At 41.3% G+C, this 18,643-nt stretch overlaps 1 protein-coding gene across 1 annotated transcript in view; it reads right to left on the bottom strand.

Moving 5' to 3' along the window:
• Nucleotides 1-4,411: 4,411 nt before the first annotated feature.
• The window catches only part of nadsyn1 (NAD synthetase 1), a 43,618-nt gene continuing 29,386 nt past the window's right edge, over nucleotides 4,412-18,643 (bottom strand). The window contains exons 14-21 of the mRNA XM_028443294.1: nucleotides 14,394-14,562; nucleotides 14,192-14,327; nucleotides 13,930-14,036; nucleotides 11,407-11,538; nucleotides 11,252-11,321; nucleotides 5,864-5,992; nucleotides 4,617-4,793; nucleotides 4,412-4,543 (exon numbers count right to left, since the gene is read on the bottom strand). Coding sequence (XP_028299095.1) covers nucleotides 4,490-4,543; nucleotides 4,617-4,793; nucleotides 5,864-5,992; nucleotides 11,252-11,321; nucleotides 11,407-11,538; nucleotides 13,930-14,036; nucleotides 14,192-14,327; nucleotides 14,394-14,562 — 974 coding nt within the window. The 3' untranslated portion in view covers nucleotides 4,412-4,489. The remainder of the gene's footprint in view (nucleotides 4,544-4,616; nucleotides 4,794-5,863; nucleotides 5,993-11,251; nucleotides 11,322-11,406; nucleotides 11,539-13,929; nucleotides 14,037-14,191; nucleotides 14,328-14,393; nucleotides 14,563-18,643) is intronic.

Raw genomic sequence — 18,643 nt, 5'->3', positions numbered from 1 at the left:
TTATTTAAAAGCACTTTTTCAGACACTCAAAGACACTTTACAGCATAAAAACAACAAGAGCATTGATAGAAGAAAATATGATACAGAAAAGAAGTGGGTGGGTGGTTTAAACATTACTCAAATCCTTCAAATCATTACTCAAGTTTTGAGAAGTGATTTGAAGGATGGAGGTCGGTGCAGTAGTGGATGTGGTTTGGTAGTGAGTTCCATAGGGTGGGGGCAGCTACAGAGAAATCTCTGTTACCCCAGGTTCTGTGCTTGGTCCTGGGGACAGTGAGGAGGTTTTCATCTGAGGAGCGGAGGCTACGGGAGGGAGTGTAGGGGTGGAGCAGATCTGTGAGGTAGGAGGGGGAGGAGCCTGATTTTGAAGGCCTTTATAGGTGAGAAGGAGTAGTTTGAATTCAATGCGCTGAGGAACGAGGAGCCAGTGGAGGTTTTGGAGGACAGGGGTGATGTGGTCACGGGAGCGGGTGTGGATGAGGAGGTGGGCAGCTGCGTTTTGGATGTATTGAGTTTATTTAGGAGTGTGGAGGTTGTACCAAAGAGGAGCTATTGCAGTAGTCAAGGTAGGATGTGATAAAGGCGTGAATTAGAGTTTCAGCGACAGGGAAGGAAAGTGATGGACGGAGACGAGAGATGTTTTTGAGGTGAAAAAAAGCGATTTTCATGATTTGTTTGATGTGGTGGTTGAAGGAAAGGTTATTATCAAAAATGATACCAAGATTACGGCAATGAGAGGTGGGAAACAGGGTGGAGTTATCAATGGTGAGGTGAAAGTCAGAGGCTGTTTGGGTGATGGAGTTTGGACCAATGAGAAGTATGTCTGATTTGTTACTGTTTAAGATCAGGAAGTTTTCTTGGAGCCATGCTTTGATATCAGAGAGACAGTTTTAAAGTGTGGAGTGGGTTTCATGGGTGATAGACTTGGTGGAGATGTATAAATGGACGTCGTCGGCGTAACAGTGAAAACGGAGACCATGATGACAAATGTTTTGACCGAGGGGGAGGAGGTAGATGGTGAAGAGGAGAGGACCAAGCACAGAGCCCTGGGGGGCTCCTTGGGAGAGGGGGGCAGTGGAGGAGGAGCAGTTGTTGATAAAATGAAATTGTTTTCTGTTAGTGAGGTAGGACTGTAACCAGGTGAGGGCATCGCCAGTGATATTGAGGAGGGATTTTAAGCGGGAAAGTAGGATAGAGTGGTTGACGGTGTCAAAAAGAATGAGAATTGAGATTAGGCCAGAGTCAGATGAGAGGAGGAGGTTGTTGGTGACTTTGAGGAGGGCTGTTTCAGTGCTGTGTTTGGTGCGGAATCCAAATGATTATTAGGGATGTAACGATTAATCGTAAGGCAGTTAAAAATCGATTCATAGGTATCACGGTTGAAATCGATTTTCTGAAAATTGAATCGCAGTACTTTTTTTAAACAGCAGAGGGCGCTATATATTTATCCTTCTCTTGTCCAAATACTGAATCTGCTACTTTCTTTCTGGCCACCTTCTACTTTTAAACATGTTTATAAATGATTCCTTACCCCTTTAGCACCAAAAGAATATCTGTAATATTATGTGAATATCTGTGAAAGTCACGTTTTTCTATTAGCGCTGTCTGCTAGCATAGCATCTCTTCTTCACTGCAAGATATCTGCATGCCAACCGACCACTGGGTTACCAGCACCCTCTGCTGGTCCAAACAAATATCTGACGTAAATACAGCGCAATGACTGTTTTTTTTTTTTAAAGTCCAATTGTTAAGGCACAAAATACATTTTCAGTTGCACTTTTAAAAAGAAAAACAACTATTATGCAGTTTTGCATTGTTTACTATAGAACCAGAATTTAAATTAATAGGCTTCCTCTTCATTTGTATTATTCCTTTATTTATTTCATTCAAGATTTATTTTTAGTTAAATTGCGTTGTTTTGAATAGTTTATCAAGGGATTCTTTTGACAATGAAAAATAAAAGTAAAATAATACAGTATTTTCTAGTTTTTTTCCCAAAAAAAATAAAGGAATATTTTTCAGTCATCATTTGTCTACAGTCCCATTTTGTAAAATAAATCGTGAGAGAATTGTATTGTGAACTCAGTATCGTGAATCGAATCGTATCGGGAGTTAAGTGAATTGTTACATCCCTAGTGATTATTGTTAAGATGGGATGTGATTTGTGAGGCAACAACGCGTTCCAGAACTTTTGACAGGAAGGGGAGGTTGGAGATGGGTCGGAAGTTGCTCATGATGTCGGGGTTGAGACCAGGTTTTTTGATGACGGGGTTACGGCGGCCAGTTTCAGTGATGAAGGGACGGAGGGACAGGTGAGGGAGGATTATTGAGATGAGGTGGGAGATGGTGGGGAAACAGTGCCTAACAAAGGTGGATGGGACAGGGTCAAGTATGCAGGTGGAGAGGATTTTTAACAGTTCAACTGGGTGGACAGGTGTGAAGTTGGAAAGAGAACGAGTGGTAAGAGAGGCTGTTATGTATTGACATAAGCAGCTATGGTTAGTACTGTGTAAGAGGCACTACTTTATGTTGCGCATGTTTACAGGCGCATACGTTATGTGTACAGTGTCAGAGCACTCATGTTATAGTTGTGATAAGGCACCTGTGGAGTAAAAGATGTTTAAAACGTTACCGGAGCTTTCGTCTATTATTTTACAAGATTATGTAAGTGACAAACATAACAGGGGCGGAGGCAGGTGAGGAGTGGGCGGGGTTGAGAGGAATATTTAAGGAACTGTAGAGGGTGCTCATTTTTGATTGGAAGAATGACAGGAAAGAGTTGCATTTGTCTGTGTTAAATAAGTGGGAAATGTTGTCACAGGGTTTGAGGAGTTTGTTGACGGTGGAGAAGAGAGTCTTTTGGTTATTGGAACTGTTGTGGATAAGGTTAGAGTAGTAGTTAGAGCGGGCGGTGTTAATTGAAGGTGATCAGAGTAAGCTAGGAGATGGACTGTTAACTGTTTCTTTTTGTGGAGACGTTCAAGTTGTTTGTGGGTTTTTAGTTTTCTGAGGTCGGGGGTGTACCAGGGGGCGGTGTGTGTCAATGAGACTGATTTGGTTTTGGAGGGGGAGGGGCAAGTTGGTCAAGGCAATTATTGTAATAATTAACAAGGTCAGTGGGGTCGTCAGAGAGCGGGGGGGGGGAGGGGGGGACAGACAGAAGGTCAAGAAGAGAGGGTGGGGAGGTGGAGGTCCATGGTGATAGCCAGATGATCAGAGATGCAGAGGTCAGTACTGGAAAGATGCTGGATGGTGAGACCGGTGGAGCAGACTAAATCTAGGGTGTGGCCATGGGTGTGTGTGGGGAAGTTGATTGGTTGGATGTTAAGAGCTTTTTTATGGACTGAGGCTATGCCACCGCCCCGGCCAGTGAGGCGGGGCTTTAATTAATGAATGCTTATTGTGCTGAGAGGACACTTCTGACAGCAAGTCTTCATAATCAAAGTTCAATAACAGGTATAAGAATCATATAAGAAGATACACACAGGGACTCATTTTCAGCCCTGGACCGTCAGACCACTTTAGATAAAAACATATTATTATAATAATCAATCAATCAATCTTTATTTGTATAGCGCCAAATCATAACCAATGGTATCTCAAGACACTTTACAGTAGAGCAGTCTTAAGGACAGACTCTTCATTTTATGGATACACACATATGCATATATACGTATATACACATACATATGTATCCCACACCCAACATGAATCCATTATGGCGGCAAGGAAAACCGCCACAATTATAATCATGTTATAATTGTACATGTTGAGTCTACAATAGTATGTTGTTCTGTAAAGTCTTGTATTTCAGTAGATTGTTCTAAAATATTTCAATTCAGTGCTGGTAAGAGTTGCTTTAAAATGTAGAATTATTTCTAGATGAACTTTCCATCCTTAGTCTTTATAACACGTCTTTTTCAAAAATAGCAGAATTTACACTTATCAATGAAGGAAGTGGTTAAAAACCTTTTCTGCTGTACCCCGCCTTAGAAACATGAAACACTCTCAGGGACCCCCATTGTGACAAAATGCTTAAAAAAAGTAAGTGAAAAAGTGCAACCTTTTTTAAAAACAAACATTTTTTTTTTTACTATTTTTCAAATCTCATTTTTTTTTGCAAAAAATAATAATTCAGTTTTGTTTAATTTTGTTTTCAAAGTGAACGTGTTTTATTAGTTAGGGTTAGATGCACATATATGATATATATATATATTTGTGTTAAAAATAAGTCGTTTTTTTTTAACAAAGGAGGTATTGATATGTGATCATAGAATCTCTAAAACAGACCAGATACTATTGTAGAACAGCTACAGATTCATTAATGACTCACACACTGAAACCTCTGAATCACAGACCATGTGTCCACATTTAACTAGACTGTGTCTCATTTCATTCACAACAACAATAATATGGTAATCATCTTTAATAACAAGTGAAAAGCACAAACACAGTGTTAGCTGATCAACCAGAGAGGAGGTGGTAAACGTCACTGGGGGCGTGGCCTGTCCTCTGCAGGCTGTGAGGTAGACATCTGCTGCACCTGTGACGAGGAAGAACAAGCTTCATGTCTAGACTAAGGTGGGCACAAGAGAGGGGGCGGAGCTCTGGGTCACCTGCTGGTCGATGCTCCTGAATTGCCAACCCCAGCCCACGTTGTAGAGGAACGGACGCAGGTCGAAGCGGTTGTCGTCAGGACTGTAGCTCTCAGCGTGGTAGGACGGGGTCACCGTGGTCATCTTATGACGGTTCATAGAGTACATCCTGAAGAAGTGTTTGACCTTCTGAGCAACCTATGGTGGAGAGAAACACTTGTGTTAACATCAGGTCACAGGAACCAGGGTCAGGATCAAATACCATATTTTATGGCGTATAAGATGCTATTTTTTCCTTTAAAGTTGAGGGTGTGGCCAATGTTGAGGGTGTTTTTATCGTGGTGCCGTGCTGGCCCTCGTGCGGGCTTTTCTCTTGCTCGGCCGCTCCCTGTTGCGGCGGAGCGGGGCACTCTGGGCCGGCGTGCGGCGAGGGTCACCCCCAGGGGATAGGGAAGTACCATAACAGGGTGGTGGGTAGGTGCACACATTTGGACCTGTCAGGTGGGGGCCCGGCCCCTCTGTTGATGGCTGGGCCACCGTGTAGACTACAAATACATCAGGATGGTTGGACGTAGATAGATTTTTAAGACCTTTCAAAAATTATATTTAAGACCTTTTATGAGATTTTAGGAAAATTCCAGACATTTCCTGGTTCCTGGTTAAAAATCCTGGTTTTTAGTGTTCAGTGGTTTGCTGATGCTTTGTGGATGGAGTGGCCCATGGTGGGGGTGGGGTTATGGTATGTTATGGACAACCAATACAGGTGCATTTTATTGATGGTATTTTGAATATACAGATACTGTGATGAGATCCTGTGTCATTCATCTACGATCATCACCTCGTGTTGCAGTATGATAATACACGGCCTCATGTTGCTGGGATCCAAACACAATTCCTGAAGCTGAAAACATAGCAGTTGTTGAATGACCAGCACAGTCAGTGGTCATGTGACCCATTGAACATGTTTAGGATGCTCTGAGTGGGCAGATACCACAGCGTGTTCCACTTCCTGCTAATATCCAGCAACTTGTCTCAGCCATTGATGAGGAATGGACCAACATTTTACAGACTACCATCAATAACCTGATCAACTCTATGTGAAGGAGATGTGATGGACTGCGTGAGGCTAATGGTGGTCACACCAGACATTTTTAGAGTGGCCTTTTATTGTGGCCACACCTGTGTTATCTCTGCTCACTAACACACATTTGTCTTTAATGTTTTAGATCTTTGAGTTCAGCTTGTGTTTAGTGTAGATTCTCTCTGACCTCTGAAGGAGACACAGCTTCCTTCCACATGTGGATCAGTTTACAGAACATACTGAAGGGACCACATCTTGAGATCTTCCTCAGTCGACCAATCACAGACAACTCAGAGTACGTCATCCCCATGTCTGCCTGGGGACGAGAGAGAGAGAGAGAGAATCAGTGCAAACATCTAAAGGTCCAGTGCTGGACGGCTGCTGTCCTGCATGTCTGACATGATTCCTTTCATCATTAGATCAATGAATGGATTTATATTCCTTTGATCCATCTGCACTGATCTGTGCTCGGCTAGTTGGACCCTAACCTGAACTGAAAAGGTTATAAAATGTAATCAATGGATTGTATAGATACAAGTAAATAAGTGACGTGATTTAATCACAGCAGACTTTATATGGATGTGTTTTAAAACTCTTTTAATAATAAAGACGTTAGTGTGTGTGACGTCATGGCCACGCCCCCAGCAGATGACTAAACATGATGGAGGAGAAATGGATGGAACCACCTTTGGGTCCAGTGTGTGAAACACTTTGTCTTTATCACAGACGGAGATATTCTAAAGCTGTGGTTCACGTAGGGCTGGACAAAAAATCAATTTATCAAATTTATCGATAAAAACTATTTTTATTTGGCACAATAAATTTTATTTTTTAGCACTACAGTTTTTTCTGGGCTTTTTTGCGTTCCATTCTTGTGGTTTAGATGTTGAAATTGCAGTGAACACAAGTTGGAAGAATGGACTGAAGGTGTGCAGCACAAATGTAGCAACTGTAGAGGAAAACATGGAGTTATGGACAGAACGTGTGAAATAAGGACAAAAGCAGAGGAAGTGTTAATGTTTAATGACATCACTTATGTTGAAGCAGTGAAAAAAGTCAAGAAGAGAAAAGGTCATAGAAAAGATCAGTAAATGAACAAATCACAGCCAGGCTGGGGGCGGGGCTAATGACCAGGCCCTTTAAACCCAAATAATAAAACTCATAATAACATCATTTTACAACATACACACGACCACAACAGCAGCGCTGACACGCTTCACCACAGAGTCCATCAAACAGACATGAAATATAAGAAAATAAGAGAACAACAAAAACATCAGGATGGTCAATAACACACATTTAAAACATCTCAGCACCACAGATAGAGATATTTTAACACCTCAGAGCCTGAATCAGTAGATATAGAGTTAAACTAACACAGTGACCCACATGTTCACTATCACTATTTAATATGAACTATTATAGACATACTCACCACTATATGAACTACTATAGACATATTCACCACTATAGACATATTCACTACTATATGAACTACTATAGACATATTCACCACTATATGAACTACTATAGACATATTCACCACTATATGAACTACTATAGACATATTCACCACTATAGACATATTCACCACTATATGAACTACTATAGACATATTCACCACTATATGAACTACTATAGACATATTCACCACTATAGACATATTCACTACTATATGAACTACTATAGACATATTCACTACTATATGAACTACTATAGACATATTCACCACTATAGACATATTCACTACTATATGAACTATTATAGACATATTCACCACTATAGACATATTCACCACTATATGAACTACTATAGACATATTCACTACTATATGAACTACTATAGACATATTCACCACTATATGAACTACTATAGACATATTCACCACTATATGAACTACTATAGACATATTCACCACTATATGAACTACTATAGACATATTCACCACTATATGAACTACTATAGACATATTCACCACTATATGAACTACTATAGACATATTCACCACTATATGAACTACTATAGACATATTCACCACTATATGAAGCCTTACGCTCTGTGAACTCGTCCATGATGATCTATGTGCATTGTCTTTGTTCTGTCATTCTCTATAGACATTATAAGTCCATCAGTCTCTGCTGTCCCACTGTGCTCCTCATATGGTTTTAATCTGTTTAAAGTTAGAGAATGAGTGGAGCACGTGACTGATGTGCACATACTCTGTGCAGAAACCATGTTGTTTACATATGTGACGCTTGAAAAAAGGAAATGAATGAACGTCTGTTGAGGCTCATAAATAGTTTGTAGTACAGTATATACAGGGTGACTATAAATAGGAAGAAGCTATATTTAAGACTTTTTAATCCCAAATTTACAATGGAAATACAGACCAAAGGGAAAATATATTATTTTAGAATTAAAGCATTGATGTCAGTTAATAATGTACAATAAGGAAAAAATGAAAATAATCAGTTGCTCAAGAACATTCTTCAAATGTGTTTATTAATGTGGAAAGAGAACAAAAATATTGTCCAAAATGATGTTTATTGTAACACAAAAACATTTAATATCAGTGGACAATAAACTAGAAATGAAAAGCTGTGAACAAACCAAACACTAAAATACTTTTATCAGATCCATCACTGTGTAATGTTATATGTTATATACAGTATTATACATTAGCAGTTTAATTTCTGTCCTGGTTAATGAAACTTTATATTTCTATTATAGCCCACCTTAGACATAATAATGTGAAAAACACAATTTTCATTTGAAATGTTGTGAAAACATAAATTCTGGGGTTGAGATAAATGTGAGAAGGTTAGAGACTGGACATCAACATATGTCTGACTTTAGATTATTTATCTTCCAGCTCCATCTCAACTACAGCTGCAACAAATTATTATTTTCATAATCCATTAAATGGTCAATCAATTATTCTATGAATTGGATAAAAACACACCACATTTTTAATTTCAGCCTCTTTATTGGTCTCATAGTGAATGTAGTGACAGGTCATCATTATCTACATATATTAGAGTTTGTGTTAAATACACTTTCTTTAGCGTCTCTTCATATTTTCTCTCCATGAGTTTTATTAAATATTAAATATTAAATGTTAAATATAAAATGTTAAATCTAAAATGTTAAATATTAAATGTTAAATATTAAATGTGTGGTTGAGGGCAGAATGTGACCTGGATTAAAGGTGATGATGATTGTAGTGAAGCTTCATCTTCATCTATGGACACAGACCTCATGTCAGTGATTATCATGTAGAAGATGTTCTCAGTCACAGCTTCTCTCTGTGTTTATCATCATGTGTTTATTATCATGTGTTTATTATCGTGTGTTTATCATCGTGTGTTCATCACCATGTGTTTATCATCGTGTGTTTATCATCGTGTGTTTATCATGTGTTTATCACCGTGTGTTTATCATCGCGTGTTTATCATCGTGTGTTTATCATGTGTTTATCACCGTGTGTTTATCACCGTGTGTTTATCATTGCGTGTTTATCATTGTGTGTTTATCATGTGTGTTTATGATCGTGTGTTTATGATCGTGTGTTTATGATCGCGTGTTTATCATTGCGTGTTTATCATCGCGTGTTTATCATCGTGTTTATCATCGTGTGTTTATCATCGTGTGTTTATCATCGTGTGTTTATCATCGCGTGTTTATCATCGTGTGTTTATGATCGCGTGTTTATCATCGTGTGTTTATCATGTGTTTATGATCGCGTGTTTATGATCGCGTGTTTATCATCGTGTTTATCATCGTGTTTATCATCGTGTTTATCATCGTGTTTATCATCGTGTGTTTATCATCGTGTGTTTATCATGTGTGTTTATGATCGTGTGTTTATGATCGCGTGTTTATCATTGCGTGTTTATCATCGCGTGTTTATCATCGTGTTTATCATCGTGTGTTTATCATCGTGTGTTTATCATCGTGTGTTTATCATCGCGTGTTTATCATCGTGTGTTTATGATCGCGTGTTTATCATCGCGTGTTTATCATCGTGTTTATCATCGTGTGTTTATCATCGTGTGTTTATCATCGCGTGTTTATCATCGTGTTTATCATCGTGTTTAGCATCGTGTGTTTATCATCGTGTGTTTATCATCGTGTGTTTATGATCGCTTGTTTATCATCGTGTGTTTATCATGTGTTTATCATCGTGTGTTTATCATCATGTGTACTAAATTATTAACTTGTTTTATTTACAGTATTAGGTTAAGACATGTTAATAGTCCAAAGAGCAAAATACACACATACACTAACACATAAAGTACAAATACCTTAAAATATCAAACAAATGTGAGTAGATGTGATAAATTACTTTAACCTCAGTCTAAATGTAATTAATCAAGTCTGAAAAGGTTATAAAATGTAATCAATGGATTGTATAGATACAAGTAAATAAGTGACGTGATTTAATCACAGCAGACTTTATATGGATGTGTTTTAAAACTCTTTTAATAATAAAGACGTTAGTGTGTGTGACGTCATGGCCACGCCCCCAGCAGATGACTAAACATGATTAATCCAGCCTCACTACATTACAGACTAGACTATCTTTAAACTATTACTAACATTGTGTAAAAGTCTATATATAAAGCACATTTAAATCCTACTTAAGCTGATAAAACTAAAATATAAAAGTATCTCTCACCCACACACAAACACACGTAAATCATACAAACACTGGCACGAGCGCGCTCACACAAACATACTCAACACGCACTCAAAAACATTTGTGCGCACGCACATTAGCATCAGGCTAGCTAACCGAGAGGCTAACGATACGTTTTGTCTCTTCCAAAACGGAACAATATTATGATGTTGTAGATTTACCTGATGGGCGTCTACGTAATATGTCTATGGCTCTGATGACTCGCTCCTCGGCAGGGGGAGTTTTTTTTTTTTTTAACAAAAACTTTATTGACTAAACTCTGCAGGTGAAGCAAACGTGTCAGTCAGTGAAACATAACGCAGCACGTTTGTCTGTGTGAGAACGTGACTAAAGCACATTTAAGACATTAACATCTTGTTAATCTAAACTAAAGTGTTGGTTGAATTTTATTCAAATAAATGTGAATATATTTGACATTAAATGTTGTTTACTTGTTTATGTCCATCATTGACTTATAGATGATTCCCTGATAATAAACATCAGGAATCTAGTAAAACTCACATGTACTGTCCAGTATCAGGGATTTATTTCACACACACTGAACACATTATTATTCTGGATAAAAAGTCATTGAATTGATTTGAGATTGAAAAGTTCTAAATGAACTAATATCATTCATTAATCAAATCAGCAACAGTGAATCGTGATTGATATGTAATCGTTACTAAAATGAATCATTACAGCCCTCGTGAACTCACATCCTTTAAAACCACAAACCAATCATGACCAATTTAAAACGTTCACAGCGTGTGAACATGTTATGCTCTGATGATGCAGCAGATTCTATGTGAAGCACAACGTTCACACTCACTTTAAATTACATGTTCGTTTCTCTCACAGGTGACCAAACAGGTCATGTGACCCATCATGTCCTACCTCGTCTGTCTGCGACACCTGTCCGTCACTCAGAGGCTCCAGTTCAGCAGTGGGTGGAGCCTCCAGGATGCTGCAGGGGGGACAAACCACAGCCACTGAGGAACAAGCTGTGCACGATTTAACGTGTGTTGGACAGACTACACAGCACACCTCACCTTCTTAACGCTGTGAGCTGGAAACGTTCCACACAGTAGAGGAGGAAGTCTTTCAGATCATTTTTACTGATTCCTCCGATAGGGTTGATGTCAGCGCTGGAGCAGTCGTACTTAGTGAAGTACCCTGTAAGACTGGACCAGGAACACATGAAATATCAGGAACACATGAACCAGGAACACATGGACCAGGAACACATGGACCAGGAACACATGAACCAGGAACACATGGACCAGGAACACATGAAATATCAGGAACACATGAACCAGGAACACATGGACCAGGAACACATGAACCAGGAACACATGGACCAGGAACACATGAAATATCAGGAACACAAAGCCTAATGCTGCGTTCACACCAAATGCGTTTCAGGCGTCAAAATCATGCCTCACGCCCCTAATGATGTGATTTTGCTCTGAATGTCAAATGAATTTCTGTAAATGCAACCATGTCGGAAATGAACTGAATAAATAAATAAAATAAAAATAAATTGAATCGCTCTGGACGCACGTCCAAACAAGTTGGGAAGAGAGCGCGTTTAGGGGAGGGGCTTCTCTGTAGCCGGAGTTGTTCATACAATGGATGATATTATGATCAGTTACGTTCATAATTCACACAGTGACTGTGAAGTGGTGGAACATTGTGATGAGAAGGTGTTACTGGTCAGATGTATTTGGTGTGACTGAGTGTGTGCACTGTGATGTCAGAGGGTTATAGAGAAGTGTGGGTGGATGGAGAATAAAGTTTGGAGTTCCTTACTGAACACGCCCCCTCTGACTCCCGTTCATCAGCTCTACATTATCCAGACACTGACTTGGCTTTATTTGCTCCTCGGCGCCGTTTCTGGATTCACCAGAGCTGCGCTCGGGACGAGAGTCGCTTTCAGCTCTACTTCTGTCTCTCCCGTCTGCAGTTTGACGACCTGCTGACCCGCATCGGTGCTCACATCTCCTACCAGAACACCAACTACAGACGCTCTATTCCAGCAGGAGTCTGTCCATCTGTCTGAGTTAGTGTTTTTTTTTTTATTATTCTGAATATGTCACGGTTGGGGAAAGTTCCTGATTGGTCAACGCGTCGCGATATGCCCCAAAAGCTCAACTCTAGCGTCAGCCGCGTTGGAGACGCCGGACACACGTCAAAAGCTTGAAATCTCAGGAGGCGCAGCGGGAACTCTTGACGCTTCTAGAAGCGCGTCCACCATATATTGTGTATGTCCACCTGACGCCTTTGATGCTTTCGACACGTTTGGTGTGAACGTGGCATTAACCTCTTAAGCTCCAGCCACTTTACTCCGAAAATCACATACTCATAACAAATATAGTTTTCTAAGCTTCTACATTAGCTACATGGCTAATTTTAGTTCATTGAAGGAGGACCCCTAGTGGTTACAGATGATGTAAAATTTAGAAATTATATTATACTGAGTGACAATAAACCATGTTTTAAATACAGAAATCTGTAGTCCACCCAAAAAAACAAAGAGATTTAATATCAATTATGAAGCTAATTCTCTGTAGGGAAGGCTATAAAAGCAGAAATAACTGAACTAATGTTTGAACATCAACTGCACCAAGTTTGGTGATAATAAACATTAGGCCAAAGATACACATTTTTGTCCAAAAAAGTTCAGGTTGACGCCCACTTTACCAATCATTGTTAGTCTTATGTTTGACCACTAGATGTTGCAATTTGGCTTGAAATAAACGCAGTTTTATTCAGGTCTCTGTGGTGCCATGGTTAATGCTATTTTTGGTTCCACTCTTTAATGCCGTTACGCATGGGTGTTATTTAGCAATACTTAGACCAATCAGAATGATTTATACAGGGCTGAAAAAAAGAGAGCCTGTAGAAATTGGTGATATCAAACACTATGGGAGTGGCTTTAGCCCTGGCCAATCAGAACTGGGTAAAGGAACGAGCACTGTGCACTCAGACGGATTTCTCAACGGAGACCTGCTCAGATGTGTGTAATGGTGGTATCTCTCTGACAAAATATGGAGTTTTATGCACATTGGAGCAACTTTTGATAAGAAACAACAAAGGTAACAATTTGTCATTATTGCTGACTTTTTCCGCTGTGTATTTTCTGGTTTTGTGGAGTTGTTTTGAGTTTGAGTTTATTTTATTTAAAACATATTAATGAACATATACATGTAAATATGCAATATGACCTGTATATCAGTGGATTCAGCTCAGCCTGTAGTTTCACGTAGGCTCTTGTTATAGAGATCTGTGTTTATTTTGTAACTCACAGCAGTGGAAAAACGCTGAGTTTGTTGAGTTGTCAACCTTTCCCTCGTTGAACATAATGTCCTGGTGTGTGTGCGGTGACTGTGGATTGGCTACAGTGATTTCATTCATTCTTTACAACATTAGACCAATGAGAGTCATGGAGGTTGGAGCTGCCCCCACGGGGGGATCTGGTGGGGCTGAAGAGGTGAAAACCTTTTTAAGGAACATTCTCCATCTTAAAGGAGCAAGGACACACAACGTGAAGTCATTAAACATCATCATCGTACCTCTCATCTACGTTAGCAGAGCCCAGTACCAACAGACCACCAGACTGACCCCGCCCCCAAAGACTGAGCTGAGCAAACAGGTAGGCTAGCAGCATCCGAACTCTGGCCTGGAAACACACACGCATGCACACACACGTATGAGAGTGGAAATAATGCTTTTTAGTCCAAATGGACAAGAAAATATCAATAAATGAGAAAAAACATGGACAACGTTGACTGAGGTTGTTTGTAGAAGATGGTTGGATGTAGTGGATGGATGTACCTGTACATTCTGCAGAGCCAGGTTTTCTCTGTGACTTCCTCCATTCACTCTGAACTGAGGACGTCGTCCAGTGACCAGTGAGAAAATTCCCAGAATTCCCTTTACTGCCATGTCGATGTTAAAGCTCAGGTGTGTGCTGGAGGAGAGAGATACATAAGTATATATATGTTGACTAAATCATGACCATTGGGTCACATGGTACCTCCCAATCTGATTGGCCAGCTGTTTGGCACGGCTGCGTGTGCTCTCTGAGGAGTTCTCAGAGGACATGTAGCAGGTGGTGAGGAGACGAGAACACAGCTCCTTAGGATCCTCAGGGACGTACGAACCGTCTGACACCACAGCACGGACGTCCTCTAGGATCCTGGAGTCTGAGGAGGAGGAGCAACAACATGTATTCCCTCTACAGATTCATCTGAACACATATTTTAGCACTGGATCAAATCAAACTGTAATTTTCTGTTTTCATGCACCTACAAAGACCAACTGATATATTTCAGGAAATCAGTTATTTATAACTGACAATAAAAAGTAACTTTATTCTGAAAGTGCCTAAGTTAGATTACAAGTTACATTTAGCAGCTGCAGACCACACCCCCCACCACCTCATGAAAAAAACTCACTTTATTGGAACTTCATTGTTAACAATGTTACTGTTACTAACAGTAACATCATCAATATGTATCCTGACAAACTATTACCTGAAATAAATATATATATCAGAGATGTCCAGGAAAAAAGTAGTAAGCTTAACATTTTTTTATTTATGATGTTTTTTTGGTGCAATATATTAGTGTAATTGTGGCTTTTCTTCTATTTTGTAGCACTTTTCTTATCATGATGTATTTTCTCACCTAGTTTGTGTTTACATGATGCATTTACAAGTTGAAAACTGGTATAAATAATAATGATGACAAAGAATTGAGCATCATTATCAGTTTACCTCTTTACAGTGTAAAATGTACCAACTTATAGTATAGCAGTAGTATGGGGGCGTGGTCTGTTAGTAGTCCTCTGTAGAATACTGTCTGGTACTGGAACTTATCTGTATGATTTACATTATTTATGTGTGATTTAACTGTAGTTGGTTTTGGTAATATATTTAGTTGTATCAATGCACATTAATATTCATAATATATCTTACATATACCCTTACATTTGTGATTAAAGTAACTCAGTACGCAAGACTTTTAAGTCATGATTCATGATATTAATCATGAATGTTTAAAAAAATACATATTAAAATCTATAGAGACGAATTAAAACCCCTTCAAAATCTACTTTCTTCAAATTTAGTCTGTGAATTATTCTTACCAGCGACTGTTTTTTTGTTGAATATTTATAAAGATAATCTAATTTAATTTAGTTGAATTCAGTAATGTTGTGAGTGTTAAGATTTATTATATTATTGGGGAAATGTTTAGAGAGAATGATTGTTTTCCTTCAGTTGTAGCCGCCAGATATTAGTTTGAACCAGCAGAGGGCGCTGGTAACCCAGTGTTTGGTTGGGATGCAGCTATTCTAGCAGTGAAGAAGAGATGCTATGCTAGCAGACAGAGCTAATAGAAAAACCTGACTTAAAGATATTCATGTCATATTATAGATATTCTTTTGGTGCTGAAGGGGTAAGGAATCATTCATGAACATGTTTAAGAGTAGAAGGCAGCCAGAAAGAGAGTAATAGGCCATTCCTAACGCCGCCTACACTTCTGGACATCCCTGATATTTGTATATAATATCAACATTTTTACTTTTGTGCCACTTTTTTCAATGAAACAGGATGTTGTGATGATCCAGTGTTTGTCTGGATATATGTTAACGTGTCTGCGCTGTGAACGTAACATATCTTTAGGTTATGTATATAACCCCAATTCTATGAGTAATATGAGTGAGATGTCTCACTATGGGATGCAACCTCTGTCTGCATTCCTCAGAAGCATTTATTTCAATCTGCCAATCCTGACTGGCCAGTGAAGCACATCCGTCCACTAGTTGGAGACCCACCTCCTATAATAGATGGACAGACACGCACCATTTAAAATAAGCACCTCTTCTCCTCGGTCAAGCAAGAAGGGTAGTCTGGTGTGACATCTCACTCATATTTCTCATAGAACCGGGGTTATATACATAATCTAAAGTTCTATTTTATATTGCGCCCGTAGTGCAGGCATGCTTATCATGCGGTACCAGCCCCCAGGGCAGAAGTCTGATCACATGAAAACGAAAAAACGTCCAGCATGTAAAAGCGGACAAACGTGAGGGGCGAGATCCAACTCGCCGCTGCACAGATGTCCTGAACAAAGCCCAGGACGCGGCAAGACCCCCGAGTCGAGTGTGCACGCAGACCCGTAAACCAAAACAATAGCCTCCACCACCCAGTGTGACAGGCGTTGCTTAGTAACAGGCTTCCCCTTGAGGGGATTGGCCCAGAAGACGAACAGCTGATCGCTCCTCCTGAAGCTCCTCATCATATTTATATAAGTGCGAATTGCATGAACTGGACATAACACATTCGGCCACTGCTCACCCTGTGAGGCAGTAAAGGCCAAAAGGTCAAATGGGAGAACATGAGCCTACACTCTTCGGCACAAAGGCCAGGTTGGGTCTGAGCGCACGACGGGTGAACCAAGAGCGCATGGATGTCACTGACCCTCTTGGCCGAAGCCAGAGCCAGTAACAAATGGGCCTTAAGAGAGGCGAACTTCAGGGCCGCTTCCTCCAGTGCTTCGAACAGAGGATGTTTAAGTTTCTCCAGAGGTGGGGAGGCAAAGGCAGTGAGCCTCCTTGTCTTTCTTTTTCTCTTTGCAGCGCTGCTGCATTGAAGACAGAGCGGAGCCGGAAATCCTTGGAGAACAACGGGGGCATCCAGGATGACGCTCTTGTCTGTGTCAGTTAGTTTGGCGAGGTCGAGCCAGCGAGCTCGTTCCTGGATAACCATGTTGCCCATCACGTTTCCCATAGCCTGCACTGAGCATCGTTGGGTGCGGAGGCACATGTCGGCAACCGCAGATATTTCTTCCATTGTCGCAGGGTCTGAGACAGTGCAAAATCCTCACAGAGTTCAGCCTGATAGGCAGTGAGGAGAGAGGGGACATTCAGCGCCCTGACCGAGAGGGTCAGAAAAGACAGGAAGGTTATGCCTCGGTGCACTCTTCAAAAATGGAAACTTCTTTCCTTCGCAGCGGGACCTGGTGGTTTCAGTCACTACAGTGGGCTACGGAATGGCCAGCCGAGCCGCAGTGCATTTACACATGTCCACTGAATCCAGGCTGGGAGGATAGGAGACGGGCGTGGAGCCCTCCATTTCCTCCTGAGAGGCGAAAAAGGTGGCAGGAAGCTCATCCACACCCAAGCCGAGAGAGTCAGAGGAGTCTTCATCAAACTCTCCACAGTCAATCACGAGGACATCCTTGTGAAGCGGGGAGGGGGTCGCCAGGTTGAGCTGGGAACCCCAGCTGGAACCCTGAGCAGCCGCAGTGTCCATCAGCGGAGTCTCTACTTCACCCGCCTCTACGGGGACGCGGTGAGGAGGGAAGGAGTCCTGCTCGGAAGGGTCAACCTGGCATGCCAGCCTCCTGTGGAGGCTCCGAGCGTTGAAAATGGCGCAGTGCTGACACGAGTTTCGACCGCCATACAGGCATGTTCCAGACCCAGGCAGTTGGAGCAGACTTTGTGCCTGTCCTTAAGGGAGATTTTACCCACTCACGGACAGAGGCGAACCCCAGAGCATCCCGCTCCCTCGGTGAGAAAAGCCTTAGCTTCCATCACCACGTGATGCAGTCAGGAGAGCAGGTGGCTTAGCTAGCAGTACCACGAGGCAGCTAGCACGTGCTAGCAGGGATGCAGGCCAACGTGTACTGGACCGTCTCAGACATCAAGGACAGCGTTGTATTTCGAGACAGCAGCTGTTCGCTGGTGTCCGAAGCTCGGATACCGCAGTATCTGGAGCTGGAGCCAGGCTACACACTTTCATGAGAGCCCAGAGGAAGGACCGATGTGCGCACAGGCCCGTAGGCGCCGAGGGCATTGGGACCGACAACAGCGAGGTCTGCTGAAGTCAACGCACCGGCCTTGCGGCAAGGAGCGTGCAGCGAGGCCAACACCGCAGTGAAAGAGCCGCTGGGAACCAATGTGCGGCGAAGCAGCAGCGTTGGAAGGAGCCATCAGCCGGAGCTGGAGCACGGAGGTTCACTACCTTTCAGAGGTGAAGGACAGCACCTCGAGCTGTATTTCTTTCCCACTTCTCGACCTGTTGTGGTCTAGTTCTGCCAGCGTTCGTTGACTGGAAAAGGAGTCCGCCTGTGGACAGTTAAACTGGCAAAACATAAAAACACGAGATAGCTGAGAGGAGAAGAGGTGTTTGAATGGTGCGCATCTGTCCGTGTCTTCCTTTTATAGGAGGGGGGTAGCTCCCTAGCTAACGGACGCGCTTCACCAGCCAATCAGAATTGG

The sequence above is a fragment of the Gouania willdenowi genome, chromosome 3 (assembly GCF_900634775.1).
Source record: "Gouania willdenowi chromosome 3, fGouWil2.1, whole genome shotgun sequence".
Taxonomy (NCBI): Eukaryota; Metazoa; Chordata; class Actinopteri; order Blenniiformes; family Gobiesocidae; genus Gouania; species Gouania willdenowi.
This window is presented reverse-complemented; position numbering and strand designations above follow the sequence as displayed.